Source organism: Simochromis diagramma, unplaced genomic scaffold (genome assembly GCF_900408965.1).
Source record: "Simochromis diagramma unplaced genomic scaffold, fSimDia1.1 OVJJ01000284.1, whole genome shotgun sequence".
NCBI lineage: Eukaryota > Metazoa > Chordata > Actinopteri > Cichliformes > Cichlidae > Simochromis > Simochromis diagramma.
In genome coordinates, this window is record NW_024386871.1 from 704,263 (window position 1) to 725,518 (window position 21,256).

Here is a 21,256-nt window from a genome sequence, read left to right on the forward strand (position 1 = left end):
CTATGAGGTGTTTGAGACGTGTTATTGGTCCCAACGACACGTCCAGTGTTCATTATTTAACTGTTTCTCACTGCTCGACTGTTCTCTTTCCTCCATCCAGCTGAGGGAAACCTACACAAAAGTCAAAGCCTGTCTGAGATTTGTTGTTTCTTTTTCCTGTCAAGTCTTTTCAGTGTCAACAAGCTCTCAAGGTGAGAGTATTGTTGCTTTTCTCTCTCTGTGTTTTAGTATGTAAAGTGCCCTGAGATGACACATGGTTTGATTTAGCTCGACATAATGCCTCTCGCAGGGGAGACTGCTGCAGTGTTTATGCGCTAGCTGAGTATTCTTGATACCCTGTCCTCTTCTCTCTTGTTTGCAGACAAGACTGGCAGACGGCGCTGAACGGAGCCATTCGAATTAAGCATTTGAAGAGTAAATGTTGCTGGCGTCAGCTCAAAGCATTCTTCTGTGACATGTGCAGAACATACAGACAGGGTTAGGCAGAGGAGGGGGGGGGGCTTTTAATGCAGTGGTCAATGTGTTTTGCAGACAGCTTTGAATCTCCCCCACAAAATCATCCCCAAAAACAAAAATAAAAACTCTTGCATGTTTATTTTTGTTCCACCCTAGGCCTTTCCTGGCTGTTACGAGCAGAAAAACCAGTATTTGTTGACGTGCTAATATATCCATGTCAGTGAAAAATCCCAGGCTATCATTCAGCTTAGTTTTTTAGCAAAATATCTTAACTTAACATCTGGAAAAGGAAACGATTCACTGCAGGGTCATGTTTTCTGTAAAAAAAAAATTAATTAATTAAATAAAAGAAATTGAGGCCACACAACTGGACAATTAATTGCCAAAATATGCAAATGCGATGCACTGCAGCTTACATGCTGATCCTCTGTAAATGTAAAACTGGAATGAATTGCACTGACAAGAGGCACAGCTTAAACACACACACACACACGAATAAAACAACTTTGGGGAACATTTCTCTTATAACAAGAATGCAGCTGAAATTTTGAGATCTACATTTTGCTTCATGGTTTGAAGCAGCTGAACACAGAAACAATGAAGCCCTGTAATCAAAAGCTGACAGTGCGGTTACCTCATAGGTAACATTTATCATTCTGACATCTAACCTAAGCTGTAAAGCAGTGGAAAAAAAACCCAGAACTCACTAATTGTCCCTCGTAAACTTGTGCTTTTGAAAACACCTCAGAGTACAGTAGAGAAAGTCTGTAGGTCCGCGCATCCCTCTGTGTGTAGGTGTGTGTCTGTGTGTGTGGGCATGTTCTGGAGGTTTTAGGGTTTTAGAGGCGGGAGAGCGGTGAAAATCAAACCATCAGGAAGGGCATGAGGTCGAGTGTGCTGTGAGTGTTTAGCCCACAGCCATCCACGCTGCAGGACACTGTAGAACATGTGATGGGGATGATCGACCCCAGCGCCCACCCTCACTCGCCTGCAAACTGTCCTTTTGACCCAGATCTCCCACACCTTCTCCCTACGATTTTCTCCCTTCCTTTCTCTTTTATTCCCTCACTTTCCTCCACTCTCTTCGCGTTTAGTTGGATCCTGTTCCGGACCCCATTTACGGGCCCCGCTGCTAACAGAGCTTCGAGTTTACGAAATGAGTCGGAGAATGCCACCTCTCAAGTTTGAAATCTCCACCGACTGTGCAAAGATGTAACCAGAGAAAATACATAATGGTGGAAGGTGTGAGTCATTGTTTTTTGCTTGGTATGATAAAGAAAAGGCATAAAAGCACAGAGTGAGGAGAGCAGAGAATACACTCAGGATGTTCGAGAAGCAGTCTGTGCATGCAAACTCTTCCAGCGCAAGCACAATCAGAGTTTATAAATTTAGAAAAAACATGTTTTAACAAGAATGTTTGATCTAGACTTCCAACTAAAACAGATGCACCTCTTTTTCTTCTCCCAGGAAAAAATGAGAAAGGAAAAAAAGACCTGTCATGACCCCACATGTTATTTCCACTTCAGCTTTCTTGCAGTTAATTGTATCACGGCTGGATTCAAGTGGAAAGCCAGATTAAGAAGATAAGAGCAGGAGATGATGATAGATATATCTAGTTATGCTCAAAGATAAGGTGAGCATGAATATTTCATTTCTACAGGTCCCACTTTGTCAGATTTGTGCTTTTCCTTTTTGTTGTCTTGCTCTATAGAAGAAAGGTAGAGTTTGAATTAAAATGCTGTGATTATTTCGTTTGTATTTCAACTGCTGTGTGGCATTTCTTGGAACATGTCAATCACTAGTTTTTTATTATTGCTGTAGAATCTGTTTTCAATAGAAAACACGTTACAGGATCCAAACCTGAGCTTTGCTATTCAGACTGTGATGAAAAATAATCCCAGCACTGTCGTGTACAAAAAATGACAGGAGTCTAGCAATCTAGCTGCTTCCATAACATAAGTGAGAAGTGATGCTTTTATGTGATACAAAAATAAAACATCCAGGATGTTAAACTCACTTTTCACTGTGAGCCATGGACAGAGCACTTTGATCATGAATGAAATTCTCCTTCCTGTCAGTGTAAAGAAGTTTAACTACACATTTAATCCCTGAGATTTTTAATAAAAGAAGTGTAGTTTCAACAGTATGTCTCATTTTTCACATTTTAAAAATGCTGAAATTGGAAGAAATCAATGTGTAAAATTACACAAACACTTCCACAGACGGTCCTATTATTATAACATGGAAACCTTTTGTTTTTCCTGGGAACCCACAGTAAAAAAATCACACATTTCTAAAGTTGATCAAAAAAAACAAACAAGAACTTTCTGTTATTTAATTGTTTATTAATTGTTTACATTAGTGCTGTATCAGTTGTCTTCATCTCGACTATTAAGCTCTTTTGCACATAAATCTGTTTAATACTTTTGTCTCCATTTATTTATTCATGCTATTTGTATTTTATCTAGTTGTACATATTAACCGGCATCTGTGTGTGGACAGCAGAGAAAGAATTTCATTGTACAGAGAAATGCTTTTCTTTGTACACATGACAATAAACGCTTCGAATCTTAAATCTTCATCAGTATGAAAAACCATAAAACTTGTGAAAATGGTAATATCGCATCTAACGTTCGCCTTCAGAACATTACAAACTTTAATCTCATAGATTATGGAAAAGTGCATGAAAAGAACTACTCGCTGGTTCTCTGGTAACTTCCACACACACACTCACACAGGTACCATGTGTGCTGTAAACAGGCAGTCATCCTGGCGTGTCTGTTCTTTCCATTGGCCTTTTTAAGGTCACTCCTTCATCCCAGTACACGAACAGAGCTCACAGGTCACCAATGTGTTTAGCTGCACTGACAGTCTGATTAAAATCTTCAAGTTTGATATAAGACAATTTCAAAAGCAGAGCTCAAGGATGACGATGAAAATATTCAAGAGAATTCCTTTATAATGCTCTACGACCAACTACAAATGAAGCTCTGCAGATGAAAGGAAGCATCTGGCTTTTATGGGCAGATCACCAAACTACTTATTTTTTTCTTCCTCCAGGTGTTGTTTGGTAACATCAACAAGGTGATTGTGGGTTAATTATCCAAAATGAGAACAGGATTTCTACAACTAAGATCCAAAGTATGCTCGCAATTATTAGGCGTGCATTCGAGCAGCTGATGCAACAATTCAGAGTCCTTCTGCATAAGAGCTATCTGTTGTGTGGTCAGCTAATGTGGATTAATGAAAGGGGAAAAGTATTAGCTAGCTCAAATTAGCAGGCATCCTGCTAGCTGAAAAAAGAAGCAAGAGAGGACATCTGCTAGGTGCTGTCTGAGGAAACCACCTTGGCATAGAAGAGTCTTTGGATGCAGTAAAGACATGTGAGATATTATGAATGGCTAGATTAAACAGTGCCTTGGAGAGGTGTGGCTTCTCGCCTCCATGCGGAATTCCTCACAGCACAGTCAGGCACCCTGTGCAAAAACAAAAAGAAGACGCAGAAGAGTAAGTTACAAAAGCCATAGGAGGGTATCCATCCTGCTGGATTATTCATCATCTCTCTTTCAGAATACCTGCATCCCCAAAGTGCATTCAGTTTTCATGGGAGACCAAAGAATGACGTCATAGGAGAGCAGTACTGGGGTTACTGTGAAAAAACTGTAAACATGTAAGAGGAAACCAGTAAGCATTCACTCGGCAAAAAAACTGACGATGGAAAAATTAATGACTTGTTTTTAAAAAAGTCAAATTCTTAATGTCTCACATCCTGTCTTGTTTAGACTCGGGGAAACAAAATACATTCATCTGGAAACAGCTGGATGATCTCTTTTCTTTTCTCTGGTTTGAAGAAAGAGAAACGCTTTTTATTCATGTATTGATTTAGGTTCTTACAGCGCCTCAGAGCAGAGAGACTTGAAAGGAAAAGGCAGTTTGTGGAAGTGTGAGTCCAAAAATATCATCCACAGCCTCACGGACCTGTTTGGGATTTTTAAAGAAGAGTGTGTGAGAAATCCGAGATTTCAGGTCAATCTAAAAGGACTCGGAGGTTCAAACTTTACACAATGTCCTCAGCTGCCAAGCTCTCTCACATTTCCCGAACATCTTTGTGACAGAAAACAAAGAGTTCTGATGTCTTCAAGATTAACGTCATGTATTGGGCAAAAATGGACAAAAAGCCTTATAACTTAGAAATATGACTCTTACAAGCACGGTGTGTATTGGCGACATATTGAAAGTACTATAAAAAGATGTAAAATATGTCACATTTGACCTCTGACCTCTACTTCAAGGTCAGTGGATTAATCTGAAGGTCAAAGTGATAGAAATGCTATATAAAGCTGTGTTTCCTTGCGCCAATATTTATTTTTACAGTCTAGGGATAGGGGTTGGTATATGGGAATTGTAACGCTACTTTTGACCTCTGACCTCTTCTCTGAGTTCAAATAAGGTCAAACTTTCGTAAAATGTCTTCACCTCATTTCACATCTGCCTTTTTTTCAAGTTGACCCAAAATTTTCATGTTGAGCTGGTCCTGGCAGATGTTTGCTCCTCGCTGAGCCTGGTTCTGCCGGAGGTTTCTTTCTTCCCACTGTCACCAAACAGCTTTCTCTGTATTATTTTAAGGTGTTTGCCTTAAAGTATGATATTCATTGGGCTGACTGTTGTTTTTATTTGATGTTAAATTCAATTGAATTGAAATTAATAAGGTTAAGGGTTAAAAAGCTCAAGTTATTAGTGTCCAGTTATTTACTAATCAATAGCTATTATCCATTACCTACTCTATACAATACTGTTCCCAGTGATTGAGCCACCTTGGTGGAGGTTTGGCGTAATATATCTGCTAGATTTATGTTTCCTTGTCTATTTTATGCAGTGTGGCAGGTGTTTGACCTGTACAGAGAGGGGTCATGCCTGGCCCCTTTAAGTCTAGCTGACTTTAGAGCCTGCAAATGCTCTTAACACATCAGAAGAAAGGCCAAGAAGGTCTTAACCTTTTAGGTGGTTGAAGTGTGGGTCAGGAGGTTTGGCTTGATGTAGTGAGCTTGTTATTTTTTTTTTTTTACATATGTTATTTTTTTACACACATACACACACACACACACACACACACACACACACACACACACACACACACATATATATATATTTAAGGCATAAATCTGATCTATCTGACAGCTATATATTGACTAGGAAAAGTCAGAATGCCATGATCAATCTTGTAGTATATATAGTTATTTTAATAGATATCTAGCATTAGAAGGCATGTAGTGGGGGGAAAACTTGGATGTGCACATTTAAGCACATCACACGTTTACTGCATAACTTAACAATGCACAGATGGGTCAGGACCTGACGGTAAATAATGTTTCGTGTTCTACTGCAAACCGTGCAGGTCAGCTGTAACACAGATTTCAGGGTTTTTTTTTTTTGAATGCTTGGCAATAAAGCTACCCTCCTCTGGATGGACCGTGTGCTCCACCAGAGGAGCTCCATCAGATATATCTATGACACGGATGTTTACTCTGTGAAAAGCGGCAGAATTTAATATTTCCCAGAGAATAAGTGAAGGAGAAAGGTGGAGATGAAATAGAGAGACACAGGGCAACTATCGTATAGGAAAGAATAATAGAGAGAGCAAAAGGACACATTTAGGTGCACGATATGTACTGTAAGAACTGATGAAGATGGTCAGATAGATGGACTTACATGTTCTTGAATTCAGTCTATTTAATCACTTTTGCTCAGTTATAGTTGAATATTGCATGTAAAATTGGTTGTATTTAAACCATTGTGAATGAGTTGTTGGCCTATAATCTGTCAAACACATTTCAATAAAGAACACTGGGGTTAGAATCTGCAGTTTTGACAAATTGACTTTTGCATATCTTTTATATATGCAGGTAAAAACATTTTTTATAGTGTCACCTACATTCGAAGTGTCTTTTTCAAGAAAGATGAGACGACAGAAAATGCAAGACATTGACACAAGCATTGCATATTTTATAAAGATATCTTAAGTGTCCTAAAATGGACTGACCCTGTAACATAAAGTAGGTATAATAACGTAGAGTCAGAAAGATACTTGCAAAACAGGTAATTTTGTGTATATATCCCTTTGAATATCCTGTTCCTTTTTATATTAATTAAATAAATAAATAATAATAAATAAAGCCAAACAGAAACATCGACATTCACTATTTGGAACACGCTCACTTTCTGGCACTACACCTCAGCTGGAGACCTCCCTTTTTTAAGCGGTACGGAGGCTGCAGTTGTCAAATGTCTCCAGCAGATGGCAGAAATTCTCTGTCAAAAAGAGGAAAATGGAGCTTAAACAACAGCCAACAGCCAACAACATTAATTGTATTTAATTACATAATAACTGTGGCTGAGTATATTATACAGAAATAATTTTAACATTAAAATGAACTCCAAATACTGAAAGACTTTGACGGAAAGATTTATTTTCTTTTGGTCGAATTGCAAATTACCACCAGCCTGCTAGGAAATGGCTTCACGACAGGCTTTACGACACCATCTACTCGCTTTACAACTGTTTTGGAGGCTCATTCAAAATGGAGTAGATCTTGAAGAAGTTAGGGTCAGCGGATCTAGCTTCATTTTCGCGTGGGTTTTACAGCAATATCTTGTTCCTTAATAGAGTATTTGTAGCCTCAGAAAAATGACAGAAGAAAAGAAGACGGGCTCTTTGGGGTTCTTCTCGAGCTACGACGATTTGAGCGACAGCAGCAACGACAGCGATTCGGATGACCAGGGGGGAAGCCGAAAGAAGAAAGCGGGGACCGAAGCCGAGGGGAGCGCTCGGTCCTCTCTACCGGGAACCAAGCGAGATGCCGGCGGAGCTCCGTTACCCAAACCCGACGAGCTGTTTCGCTCCGTGTCCAAACCCGCTTTCCTCTATAACCCGCTGAATAAGCAAATAGACTGGGACAGCCTGACGGTCAAAGCCCCGGAGGAGGTACAAATACATGTTGAACTGCGGTTAATATGACCACAACAAGCACGCTCTGATGTGCTAGATGAGTGTAAACACTGTACGAGCCACATAAGATAAAAAAAAAAAAAAAAACTGTACGAGCCACAATTAGCAGATTATCGGCTTCACCTGTGCTAGCTCAGGCTGCCCAGTAGTGGTCGCTGTTTCTTTGCTTGCTGATGCACACAGTGTAGCTCTATCTGCAGTGGTTGGTTGGAGACGTTATCAGACTTTTGTAACGGTATTCATATGTACAGGCTGTGCAGAAGTATTGAGCCATATTCATTTCCTCATAATTTACTTCCATAGAGCCTTTCTAAGTGGTCTTCAGCAATAGTTCTTCCAAACAAGGTGTGTCATAAGCGGATGAACCAATCTTGTGTCTACAGTTAACAGACAACTTGGCAAAGAACCGATTTTAAGTAGAATTTTTAGGCACTTTGTTACGATCAGCCTGTTGAAAAACCATATTATTTGTTAATTTCTTCGGATGACCCTATGAAAATGCCAAAGAGTGCACAGGTTGACAGTATAAAATAGTATCTTTGCACCAATAAGTTGATTACCAAAGAGCTAAAAATGTGATGGCATGGTGTGCAGAGTGTTGTTAAAAACTCCGTGGAAGCTGAGGCCACTCAAATAAGTGGCAAGTCTAACAAAACAAAAAAGAAAGGCATTATCTACAGCTGATGAACTGTATCTGAAAATCGTGTTCTTAAGAAGTAGGAAAACAAATCCAGCAAGGGCCTGACACAAGACCTGAGAGAGAAATCTGGCCCTGTAGTTGGTCCATCTACTGTTTGCCAAAGCCTCATCAGAAATGGTCTCGGTGGAAGGGTTGCTGTCCAGAAGCCATTCTTAATGAAGGAAAGGAGGAGAAAAGGTTGAGGTTTGCCAGATTACACAATAACTGGACTGAAAAACAGGGAGGGATGAAAGTACATTTGAAAATCTTGGTTTAAATTGGAGGTGGTCAGGAGAGAGGTACAATGGTGACTGTCTACAGTCATTTACAGTCATAACCATTGTGTTTTGATGTGGACTTCAAGAAACCTGAAAAACTATCCCTTTAGGCTACTTAAAGAATTTAAAAGGAAGCTAAAGTTGTCTAATATTGATGCTTTTCAGCATCATTTTTGACTTGCATGCCGTATTTTCATTTGTGTTTGCACATGTTCCAATAAATCGCTGTAAATCTTTTGCAACATCTAAAGAATTGAGGTGTAGCTTGAGACTTTTCCACAGTCTTGCACGTGTGTGATGTCATTCTGGTGCATGAAAGATGTTTTTCTGTCTTCTCTCTTTGCAAGTGAATGAGGCCAATAGAAACCATGTTAGGAAGACTTTTCATTATAACGTAGTGCAGTACAGCAACACCACAAGCCATAACCTCAGTGTTAACAAGTCAATATATATCTACTATGAACATTATAAAGTGATTGAGTGATTCACATATCATAATAGTTATATTTCTTGTTTATTTTAAAGAGAATTTACTGTCTTGCATCTTTTATGGAGACTAGCTATGATCACCTTTGCTGTTTGACTTTCTCTAAACCAATTTTCCACTTTTTTTTCCTTGAAGGCTGCCAGAGAATTTAAGCCATGGAAGACAAATGCCGTGCCCCCGCCTGAAAGTTACACTGCAGAGCCAGAGAAGAAGAAAGGACCTCCCCCTGGAATGGACATGGCTATAAAGTGGTCCAATGTGTACGAGGACAACGGCGAAGACGCACCGCAAGCTTATACAGGCAAAGCTCGTTTTCTACCTGAAGAAGAGCAACCCTCAGACTCTGGTGAGTTTCAGTTTCATTCTCCTCATCACAGCTCTTTTATACCGTTGTGCAATACCCACAGGCTTTAAAATCCCAATAAATTTTGATGTGTATTTAATCCTATGTTATTTGATAATTTGGCAAATTAGCAAGAAAGTATGAACTTGTGATAAGCAAAAGAACTACATGGAAATGAAACAAGGGCAATACAGTAGATGCCAGAGGTGAACATTGTGTTAACGTTTTCAATATGTTGAAAAAGTTGTGTGTGAGGATTTTTGGATTTCTTCAGAGAAGAGCTGGAAGTTGTTAACAAAGATTTATTTGATTTGCTGCCACAAAAATGTGAAATAAATGATACCAAAACCTAAATAAAAGTATCAGATTATAAATGTAAACATCTGTTTCAGGCCAGTCTTTGTGTGTTTAATCAATACCCAAAGATGCGAAGCATAATATCAGCTGCACCATTCCACCTACGTATTTCCATCCAACTATATGTAACAAATGAGTGCAATACAGCAAAATAATGAGGGCGTTTGCTCTGCTTTCTGCTTTGCACCTGCTTGGAAAATGTGGACTTGTTTATTTAAACAATGTGCTGTTGAGAAATAATAATAAAGATTATGTTTTACTCTCCGTCCCTCTACAAAATCCCAAATCCATCCAACTCGTCATCTGCTGATCAGATGAGGAGTCAGAGAAGCCAGGGCTGTCTGCCAAGAAACGGCGAGTGGAGACCTTCCAGCAGAAGGAGAAGAGGAAGAGGGACTTTGGACAAGCCACATCTGACAAGAACTTTGTTGAAGAAGAGAAAAGGATCCTCAGGCAAAAGATTGAGTGAGGACCAAACTTTCTGCACCCAGGAAATTGTCTGCAATTTAAATCTTTTCCATCAGCAGGGAGCATTCACTGCATTAGAGCATGCAATCATAGAGCGTTGTTTTATCTGTATGTACATGTTATAATTTGAAGCAGTAGTTTGTTTTTTCAAGACTGTGAGCACATAAGAATTTTTTAATTTGATTCAGTTTGCAACATTGTTAACAGTGCTTAAATTTATCAGACCAGCTGCCATAAGCACAAGAACATCTGTGAAAAACTTGTTTAAAGCTCAAACTTGTTGTAGTTTTTTAGGTAAATGACAAACTGAATTCACACTTTTATACCCAAATCTGAGCCGGCACACTGAACTACAATGACAAGTCAGGAAATGATCGATCCCGCTACTAGGCCCAAATTATAAACCACTAACACCATTGTTTCTGTTCAGGAGTGCAGGTAAATAACTTTGAGGTGGCATCTTAATCAAAAATAATAATTTACTGGGTATTTTCTACTTTTCAGTAAAACAGTTTGAAAATTGCTGGAAAAAATAGTTATGTATTTAGCACTAAAAATATAATTCAGAATAAAGATGGATTATCTGTTACAGAAACATAAAATGATTTTGGTAATTCCAATATCTTTCATTTTGGGGAGCTGTGGTATAAGCCTTACTCTGGGTAGTGGTCTAATAAATGTTTTAAGCACTGTATATCATGTAATATCAAAAAACATCATTTGATGGCCCCATTGCAAAGGCTAAAGGCTAACAGCTGTGATTTTGGACTTAATAACAAGCTATGGGGGTATTTTAAAGGCACAATGATAAAGGATATCACAGCTGTACAAAAGTGATCATTTCCAAACAATTAACGTTGTGAGATTGTTCTTGTTTGACTCTGCTGGACTTCAATTATTCACCAGGATTGTTTTTAGTCATAGCCATTAGGCCTGAAGGCCAAAACATGTTGACCTGTAAGTGTGTTTACTTCCTGTTTTATAAATTTAATTAAGTATAATAACAGTGATGTTTGGCTGTGGTGGGTTACTTGGTCTGTACTTTGTTTTGTGTTGTATACTCACTGCCCATTCACCACCAAAATATGATTGTGTGTTGTTCTTTGAAATCTGAAATTGCACCATTCCCCCGTTGTTCCTGCTTATGGCCACTAGATGTCGCCTTTAGACTACACTGAAACTCCATCAATGTTTATGGTGAGGTCAGCTGTGTGACTGCATAAATGCTGGCTACTCAAATTACAATCAGGAGCTGTGTATATATGTTGTGTCTGTCAAAAAGGGAGTGGCAATCTTTGATTTGGAAGTTTGTGTCGTCTCAGTTTTCTTGAGGTGCTTGTTCCATTCAAACTGTTGATTCAGTGTCATGTACCAGGGACTACAACAGGAAATAACCTCCTATATGTTTATTTAGACTACGTCGAGTATTGGAACACGTATTTCTTTGTGGATCTTTTATTTCTTCCAGCAATTCTCTGAATTCAGTGTTACGGTATATTTATAGCTTTCTGGGCAACATAAACCATTGAGGCAATAAAATTGTTTATTGAAAAGAGTCATTTAACTTTTAAGTTGCAAAGTCTGTTTATTTATTGAATAGCTTATTTGTTTATTTTTTAGCCATTAAGTTTTTTTAGATTTGTGTTATCAAAGCAACAGACTGTAAAACTCACAATCCATTTTTTAGGTTCCTGTGGCCATTGGAGTAAATATAATGGTTTTCCGAGAATTGGGGGAAAAAAGTTTCCACTTTGCAACAGTTTAGTGATCAGAGGAATTCCTGGTCTATCTGTCATCATGGGTTGACATGAAATAGTGGTGAATATGCTTCTGATAAAATTCCAGCCTCCAGGTATGTGCCTGGCCTTGTCTGAAATGTGTACCAGGGCCTGCAGAACAGCAGCGATGAACTGATTTTTATCAGCTGTATTTACGCACAAATAACCCCTCTCTGTACTGACTGAATGAGCAAAGACCAGCGAGGTCATATCCATCAGTGTTTAGGAATTATTCATCTCATTGTCAGTCTGGAAATTTCCCAGGAGATGGATGTTTTGCAATGCGTTGCCTTTAGAAATACAACTCCAGCTTAGTTTTTGTGAGGTTTTTTTGATGCTGTTGAATTGTTTCTGTCTTTGATATGATATCCACAGCATTCTTTGACTTGAGCCTCTTTGTCTTATAGAGATCATTTTACCACAGGAAAGCATTTTTCATCCCTCCAGAAGTCACACATGGCTAACCTTATCCTCTTATCTTTAATGAAAGAGAACATATTAGTGTTATGTTACACAATTTTAACAAAAACAGAATTAATGCAGCAAAACTTCACTTAAAATTCTCAATATCTAAATCGCATTTTAAGAATATAACATTTTGTGGTCATTTGAAGGAATAAAACAGTACTAATGTAAAGTTAAATTGCAAGAGATTTCCAGTTACGGCTGTTCCCTGGATCACTCTGCTCATTGAGGAGTGTGTGTCACTCTAACCTTAGATCACTCTTGACACATTTACTGGAAGGTCAAGACCTCATCATGACCACCGAGTATTCAGGGGCCTTTACTAAGCTGGCTCCCAGCAGCTGCTGCTACCTGACTTATGACATTTTCACACTGTCAGCACAATGTAGCAGCTTGTATGTAAATGTAACCATGGCTGCTGTCTGGTGCTGCTGGGAAATTGGAGCCAATGAGAGAAAGAATACACCTAACAGCAGCTAAATGCAACTTCACATGTACAATATATATACCAGGTTCATCATCTTATGATTGGCAAGATAGCGCGGTGGTTGCTTTTTCTTTTTTCTTTTTTTTTTTTTTTACACAGACACGCAATAAAAGACAACTCAGGCTAACTGATATTGTAGCTGCATGGTCTAAAATATTTTATAATAGTTTATCCATTAGTTGTGACTGCTCGTGACAACAGAGGGAAAGTAAATTTCCTTTTAGGAGTTGTAAATGTCTAGAGAAATTTATCGCAATCCTTCCATTACTTGTTTTTTTTTTGTTTTTTTTTTGTTTTTTTGCCTGTCCCGTTTGGCTCTTTTGCCATCAGAATTGTTGTCTAAAGGCAAAGAAAGATGCCCAACGGATTTACTTTACCAAACTGACCATCCCAGCCTTGCCGTAATGGTCCATTTGATTCACCTTTTATTGTTTATTTTATTTTCACTTACTGAATACGGGACAGACTTGACTGGGGGAAAGAAGGGGAGAAAGAAAGAGGGAAAGAGAAACAGCTGAGAAGAGGGACGGGGGAGAAGGGCAAAAGACAAAAACCAACAGAATGGGCAGGAAAAAAATAAATAAATAAATAAAATAAAAATAAAAAATGCATATATCGATCACCTGGATCACCTGCTGAGAAGGAAAAAAGAAAACAAGCAGAAGAGAACAAGAGTAATAGAATAAACAACATCACAATGATATATGGGAATATGACAGTAAATACTAAATATTAAACATTATTGTGCAGCACATAAGATCAACAGAACACAGTGTGCTTTGAGGCAGGAGCCAAAAAGGGTGTAGTTTGTGGGTGTGATCACCCGTGTGTACACCTGTGAGCATGGACGCGCTTGTTTTTTTTTTTTTTAAAAGGTTCCTTCATGTAATGATCTGCTAGAGGGTGTGGGGGGGCCACAGCCCCGTCCTCCAGGGCATGAAGCAGGTATGGAGGAGATCAAAACTCCAGACATCCAGAGGCCCTCAGAACACAAGAGACCAAGGAAGACCAACAGAGGGGCAGCCGCGCCACTGTCCCAGTAAGAGCTGAGGAGAGTCCAGATGAGGCTCACTCAGCAGCCGCGGAGCAGAAGCCAGGGGGAGTTGCAGTGACGCGCCCGTAAGCTCCGCCGGCAGCCAGCCGTGCCTGAGTGACCGAGCCCCAGGCCGAGAGGCAGGGGGCACCCCACCTCTGAAGTGGCCCGAGCGAGCCCCAGGCTCCAGGCCCCGATAAGCGGCCGCCAAGGAGTGAGCCAGTGTGTACCCGGACGCCCATCCCCGGACACAAAGAACCACCAACGCACCGATGTCTGAGGGAGTCCGCCACTGGCAGGGGAAGTGGTGGTAGGGGGAGATAGGCCTCCAAACCTTGGAGGGCCTAAGATGTCCCCAGAGAGGTGGCGCCTGACACCCAACGTGACATATAGACACAGAAATACAGGCACACACAGATACAAACATCCATTCCCACCCTCATGCTCTCATATGCACTTACTCCACACTCAACCAACGTGGAGACAGACATAAAGAGACGCTGTACACACGATCACACTCCCCAAGCGTACTCTACGAACCGGGTCTAGGTACCCTTGCCCCTGGAGGGGGGAACTGCACCCAGACCCAGGTGGTGTTACCCTTTTCCCTGCGGTGGGGGGAGGCAGACCGCCCCGACTCTGCAGCAGCAGGGAGGCCCCACACTCCAGACCGCAGTCGGACGGCCAACTTCCATTACTTGTTGAGATCTTTCACAGTTGACCAAAGCTGTGGACTGACTCACTTTTCCATCCACGGTGTCATGCTGCTATAGTGGCAGACTTTATGGTTTTATTTACACTCTCCACACCATGCTGGTCAACACACTCACCGACGTCCCTAAAAGCTCCACTCATCCCTGGATGTTTTCTAGAGGCAAACAGCTGTTTTTCACACCAACAATCTGGTGTGGCCAATTGTGTCAAACAGATGTTCAGCAGAGAGAGAAAATCTCCTAAGACTTGGGAAACAAATACAATTTTCTGCCTTGATCTGAAGTAAAGTCCTGTGCAAAAACTGTGAGCCACCCCTCATTTCTTTATGGGCAAAAACCTGGCCATATCTTGCATGGTCTGCAGTATGTCTTTAAAAAATTAGGAAACTAAAGTGAAGTGAAGTGGAAGACAGAAGAAGAAGCGGTAGGCATTAAGAAAATCTATCTACAGCGCATGAATAGTTTGTCAAAGTCAAGTCCTTAAGAAAGGGGAAAAATCCACCAAACACCTGAGATAGAACCCAACAGATGCAGTAAGGCCCTCCTGTTGATTCATCTACTGTTTGCCAAAGACTCTTCAGAATTGGACTCACTTACAGGGTGGCTGTCAACAAGCCATTCTTAGTGAAGGGGAGAAAAGGGCTGAGGTATGCCAGATCACAAAAGAACTAGAAATCATGGCAACAGGTCTTATGGAGTAATGAATCTTAAATTTTACATTTTGGTTCAAATCACCATCACTATGTACAGAGGAGGTCAGGATTACTTCTATGAATCACCACCTTACCATAGTGGTGGCATTTGTGTAACAATGTGATCCCAGGTGCTATGTAATTGACTTTTCCCCCCTTGTAGTCTTCCAAGGAAAATTGGTCCTATGTAAGAGTCCAGGCTTTGCTCCACTCTGGCGTAAGGCCTGGGGAGGGAGCACAAGGCAGAGGACCTGATGAATAGTCCTTAGCCCATGGAGCTGGTTGGGCATAATCTGAAGAGGCAACGTGTTTGATCAGGATACATGACAGGCTCAGCATGTCAAAACATGTAGTCAGGGTGCACTGGGAACATCTGGCCTTGGCTCCAGTTCATGAGATTTTCAGCTTCTACCTCCAGCAGACCTTTCTAAGCATTCCAAAGGAGGTTTGGGACACCAAGTCTGAATGGGCCGTCTTCCACACCTTGATTGCTTAGGTGGCTGTGCACAGCTATGGTTAAAGGATGGTTGGTGCCTGCCATGGTTGTAATCCCCAAACCAGATGATGGAAACTGGAGGTGGATGGAACCATCAAGCTGACAGGTACTACGTACATCTCTGGCAGTAGCTGAAACAAAAACTCAGGTGTTTGAGGAGTTGGATGAGGCCTCGAAGTGATTCTGTCAAATGGTCAGGTGACTTGGAAGGTGAAAGCAGTGCTCTATTCACACTGTGTACAGTGGGAGTGGTCTCCTGTTGACTTCAGCTGAGGATACAGATGGACGATAGAAGGAATACTTCAAGGATCCTCTCAATCCCATTGATTACCTTCTGTAGAGAAAGCAACAGGAATGAGGGAGATGACTTGCCCCATCACTGGGAGGGAGGTCACAAAAGCAGTTAAACAATTCCTTGGTGGCAGGGTCTCTGGAGTGGATGAGTGTGGCGGAGGTGTGGTCCCTGGCTCAGCTGCTAGGGAGGGGTGGTGTAGTGAGCTCAAGGGGCAGTGTCAGGGAGGTTGGAGGGACTGGTGCACAGAATTAACTAACGAGGTTTCTCCCTTATAATATAGCGAAGCTGGAGTCCAGAGAGAGGTGTGTGTGCTGGAGTCCAGCTGAAAAGCAGAAGGATTCAGGTGCTGAACCTGAAGAACCAAAAACAGTGTTGTGATCAAATAAAACTGACAAATAAACACAGAACGTTGTGTTGGATTGTGGTCCTTTCCACAATGAGATTCACCCTCAGTTCTTTCAGGCTCTCGTGGGTTTGTCACATGGAGATCTGGAATGGTGCCTCTGGTATGGTAGAATAGGGTGGTGGTTCCTTATATTAGGGAACTGGAGGGTGTCCTCCTCCAGGGAGGGAAGAGATCCAGCCCCAGATAAGCAGCAGATAAAAAAATGGATGGATGCTTGGTTGGTTGAATGAATCAGCCAGATGGTATTCCATGGTCGACCATGGAATACCACCTGGAAAGGTTCTGATTGGCAACAGCTTCATTTGTAACCATGACATTGATCCCAAACCCACTGCTAGTGTAGAAAAAGCATACTTGGATAGAAAAACACACAGTGGAACACTATCAGCCATGGATTGGCATCCCCAGAGCTCAGATCAGTGCATTATTGAAGGAATGTGGGATCAGCCTTATAAAGAACAACTCAAAAAGGCGCCCGATATCCAAAGAAGAGATTTATAATGTCATTTAAAATAAAATTTAAAAAAGGAAAACTATTCCTGAGGACTAACTAAATAAATTGCAATATTTTGTGGGACAGGTTGCGCTGAAGAATAAGGGTTGCCATACCAATTATTGACTCCTAAGTTTGTTAGAATTGTACAGATGATGTTTCGCCTTATTTCCATGGATGGTTGCCCATTTCCATGAATCCCTGCAACCATTCCTCATTTCCTACAAAAGTATAAAGAAAAGATGTGTGGCTGAAAACATTTACACAGTAATGTACATTTGGATCACATTAATGATTAATATTAAATTGTTGAAAATATATACTTTTAGAGAAAACTATAAAAGAGCAAAATTACTGCTTTACTCTGATCAGGCTTTATCTGTTATAAACCACGGCGTCTTTTCTCATAGCCTGAGCACGGGGTGGTCAGACTGTAACATAATATTGCAGTTTACAGTAACATTGTGGTGCTGACCACTGATTGCAGCCGAATATTTCCAAAAGATGTTTGAAGCTTGAAAAAAAAAGTTCCATTCCTTTATACCACCAAGAACATCTGTGAAGGTTTTTAGAGAAGAGCAGTGTCATCAGAAAGACAAATAAAGGTTATAGCGGCAGAGTAAAGAAGGACAACAATCTGAAATCTGAAAAACTAAAAGACGTGGGATTCTTTTATGGGTTGAGACTCAAACAAATAAACTGCCACAATACACAAGCAAAGCTGTCATTTAAGTTTATAGACAGATTATTTTTCTGCTACACATTGGATTGACTAAAGAAACTGAAAATATATTTAGCTTTCAAGACACTGAGCACCATTTTAACTCAAGTGTAGAACCTTGAATGAGAGATAATACAGCTTGGATAATATACAGTGATTCTGTGCTGGATCTGACAGAGTGAGCATGACAAGACGGCCGTGAAGCTGTCAGGGACAGGAACGTACTTTCACACTTCTCCAGTGATAGAGAACAGTAGCAGAGATAAGAAGACTGAGCTCTTGTCATGATAAATGTCAGAAGTTGTCTCTTGATAACGATGCGGAGTAGACACCAAAGACAGCCCAGTCTCCCCAGTCTCTCTCTGTTTGTGTGTGTGTGTTTGGGGGGTGCTATCTATGGGTATCCTATCATTTTGGCCATTTGTCCTTAATTCATCCAATCAGACCAAGGACAGTTTTTTTTTCTTCATTCATGATTGTGCTTTTTTTCTGTGTGAATATTGTGAAAGTATGTCTAAACACATGTATTAACCACAAAGCGCTGGTCTGTTGTGACAGTGTTCTACTTACATGACAGCAAAACTTTTTGTTTTTAGATTCAGTTCAATTTCATTATGTTTATCGTATCTTTAAGGCAGCTTGTGTGTTCACTCTCCTCAATATGTATATATCAATAGTATTTCAGTCAATATCTCAACTGTTTCAGTCAGGTTAATGTCTGATAAGAACTTATCTATGTTCCAGAGAAAGTATCAGGAGATACTAAAGGCTTATATTTACACCAACCAGTTCACAGATACTGTCCTTTTATTGTAGCGTAATTAATAGTTTATAGTTTATAATGATTGTCCCCAGCTTGATTGCACAGATGCATCACTTCTGTGGATGTTTTCATCATTTCAAGCTTAAAACCAGCTTAATGACTGTCTGGTAACAATGAAGCTCTTAGCTTAGCTTAGCATAAAGACTCAGGAGAGAAGAGGGGACAGTCAACCTGGCTCAGTCCAAAGATTAAAGGGTCTTCTGTTTGATCGTTCTATAAACTAAAGTATATACCAAGCAGTTTAGCATTTCCCAAGTGCGCTTTTTCCCAGCCAAAGAAGTTGAATTATTTATTTGTTTCCACTGCAAAATGACCCTTTTAATTTACTCTTGATTATCTCATAAACGAGCATCTAATTAGTGTATAAATGGATTTTCCACCCTGACAACAATTAACTTGCGCTTTATGGAACACAAGGTTTTGCTTATCGAACATGATTAAAGCTGCAATATGCCCACAACTTTGACAAGACTGTGCTGCGGATATAATGAAGCACCATAAGAGGTCCTCCTCAGCAGTAAAATAAACTGTAAAGGAATGCTTGTGACAATATTGTGATTCTTTGAAACGTAAAGCTGCAGCGTCTTGGCACTGCAACTCTGACAGGGAGCATCCAGCCTAATTTATACCCTGAGAAAGGCTTCTGTCCAAGGGCATAAATTTAGCTGCGGTGTGCACTGAAAAAAAAAAAAAGGGGGGAAGGCCCATAAACAGGCTGGGACAGAGAGAGCGAGAGAGAGCCAGAGACACGGAGAGAGGAAACAATGGGCAGCCATCAGGAGGAGAGCCCCAACAGCTGCAAAGCTCTGAATCCCAACACACGCTCGGGTGCATGCGCAAATGTGCGTGCACGTACACACACATATGCACATTCAATCCTTTTATTTTCCTCACTGTGTCGCACACACACACACACACTTACACATTCACTTTTCTTCCTGGTACGCTCTCTGGCCAGGCCTTCTGAAAAGAGGCCAGCTAAGCAGATGTTCTGCTACTGCCTTCACAATAGGCACAAGTAACTGGTGGAGGCAGAACAGAAAAAGGTCAACAAACGTTCTCCATTCCTCCTGCACCGTCGAGTCAGCGCGCTGAGCAACCCATAACACGTGCTTTATTTTGGGTTCCTTTGAATCTGCTTTAATTCATTGTGTGAAGCAGTGTGGTGGGATAAGGCTCTACATATCTGCAGTGTCATCAAATTGAGTGAAGAAAAAAAAAAACAATAGTGTGCTTGTCTTTTTTCTGCCCTACTTTCTGGGAAGACTAAATGCTGTCATTTCCTTAACCAGTTGGATGCTGTAGATTTAGAAAATGCTACGGAAACAGCAGGTGCTGTTCATATTTAAGACAGATTTGGTGCTAGAGTAAGTATTTATAACTGTATGGTGGAAATGGCCTTAATTAAATGGCAGTGCCTATGTTTCTGATTATGTCAGAAAATGCAATGCAGTGTATGTTTTTTCACTGTTTGTGAAGACAGGCAGAGCGTTATAGCCCTGTTCATTCCAGACGGTCCCCTATGAGCAAGCACTTGGCAACAGTGGTAAGGAAAAACTCCCTTTTAACAGGAAGAAACCTCAGGAAAACAACACACTGTGGAGGAGAGACAGAGCTTAATAATAACTAATGGTTAAGTGGAGAGCGGGGTATAAACACAAGAAGACAGAGACAAGAAGAGACGTATCATATCAGGCATCACTTATTATTATATGGTCATATTATTAGAGGGAGTGCATAGGGGTGGGCAGTGTGACATCCAGACCAGTAGGCAAACCATTGAGATCCAGTATGATCGATTTATATAATGTTTTCTAGTTAATTTTTTTAAAAGGCTATATCTTCTTAGTCTAATTTGTAAGTTCACAAGTTTTATTTTCAATGCACGGGTCACTAGAGGTGAAACAGTAACCAATATTATAGTAATTCATTACTAAATTGAAACAAATCTTTAAAAGTACTGCTAAAACTTTGATATTTCCATCCCTTTTTCTTCTCAGTAAAATCTACTTTTTAAACATTAGCTCATGCCAAATAATGCCGGCTACTTTTCACTATTTTCTGACACAGTACAGATCAAATGATGACCCAAATAATCATTAATTAAGTTACTGAGTAACAGATAACCATCTTCTGCATTCCAGTCTCACACTGCTGTGCCTACGGGCAGCCACTGCTGCTGGTACAAAGGAATCAAAAGCACATTTCGAAGAATGCGAGACATTTTAAATATGAAAATTGCACTAATTTGTCACAAAGAAGAGATAGCTCATGCCCTGAAGTGAGCCCACTGAATAACTCCTGCCCTTCTTTAAAGTTCAGAGGTCTGCATCCTTTGCTGTGCTTCTAGCTTCTTATCCCTAACCCCCCCTCATCTGTCTCCGGCTTTCTCTTTAGCTCTCTTTCAAACACAAACACACAATATGCAGCCTGCAGGTTTTGACCTGTAAATAACTGCCCAGACAGGGTCTAGTCAGTCAGTCGGGGAGGCAGGCCGAGGCGTCAGGGCCTACGCGGCTCCTGCAGGGCCATAACAGATGCTTATCATGTTTTAGTGAGGGTAGTGGAGATGGGTGGAGGGGTGCGTGAAAGTGTGGACGCTGGGGCCCTGCTGATGAATGGCTCTGACAATAAATGCCCTCAATCATGGGTAGACTTTAGAAAACAGAGGTGCAGTGATGCCAAGAGGCTTACAATGGATTCAGATCCAGTCAGTGTGTGTGTGCAGGAGGGGGTATGTGCATGTTTTAAAGGGAGGGGTATATACAGAGCGCATGTGC

At 40.7% G+C, this 21,256-nt stretch overlaps 1 protein-coding gene across 1 annotated transcript; it reads left to right on the forward strand.

Moving 5' to 3' along the window:
- Positions 1-7,007: 7,007 nt before the first annotated feature.
- Positions 7,008-11,638, forward strand: cunh1orf52 (chromosome unknown C1orf52 homolog). Its single transcript, XM_040031489.1, has 3 exons — positions 7,008-7,438; positions 9,042-9,252; positions 9,921-11,638. Exons 1-3 carry the CDS (start codon positions 7,142-7,144, stop codon positions 10,073-10,075), a joined length of 663 nt encoding a protein of 220 aa, XP_039887423.1. The 5' UTR covers positions 7,008-7,141; the 3' UTR covers positions 10,076-11,638.
- The last annotated feature ends 9,618 nt before the right edge of the window (positions 11,639-21,256 follow it).

Excerpts from the sequence above, each read along its gene's own strand:
- cunh1orf52 (XM_040031489.1), top strand. The coding sequence starts at position 7,142 with ATGACAGAAGAAAAGAAGACGGGCTCTTTGGGGTTCTTCTCGAGCTAC. Across the intron at positions 7,439-9,041 it reads CGGTCAAAGCCCCGGAGGAG|GCTGCCAGAGAATTTAAGCC; the intron begins GTACAAATACAT and ends TTTTCCTTGAAG. Across the intron at positions 9,253-9,920 it reads AGAGCAACCCTCAGACTCTG|ATGAGGAGTCAGAGAAGCCA; the intron begins GTGAGTTTCAGT and ends TCTGCTGATCAG.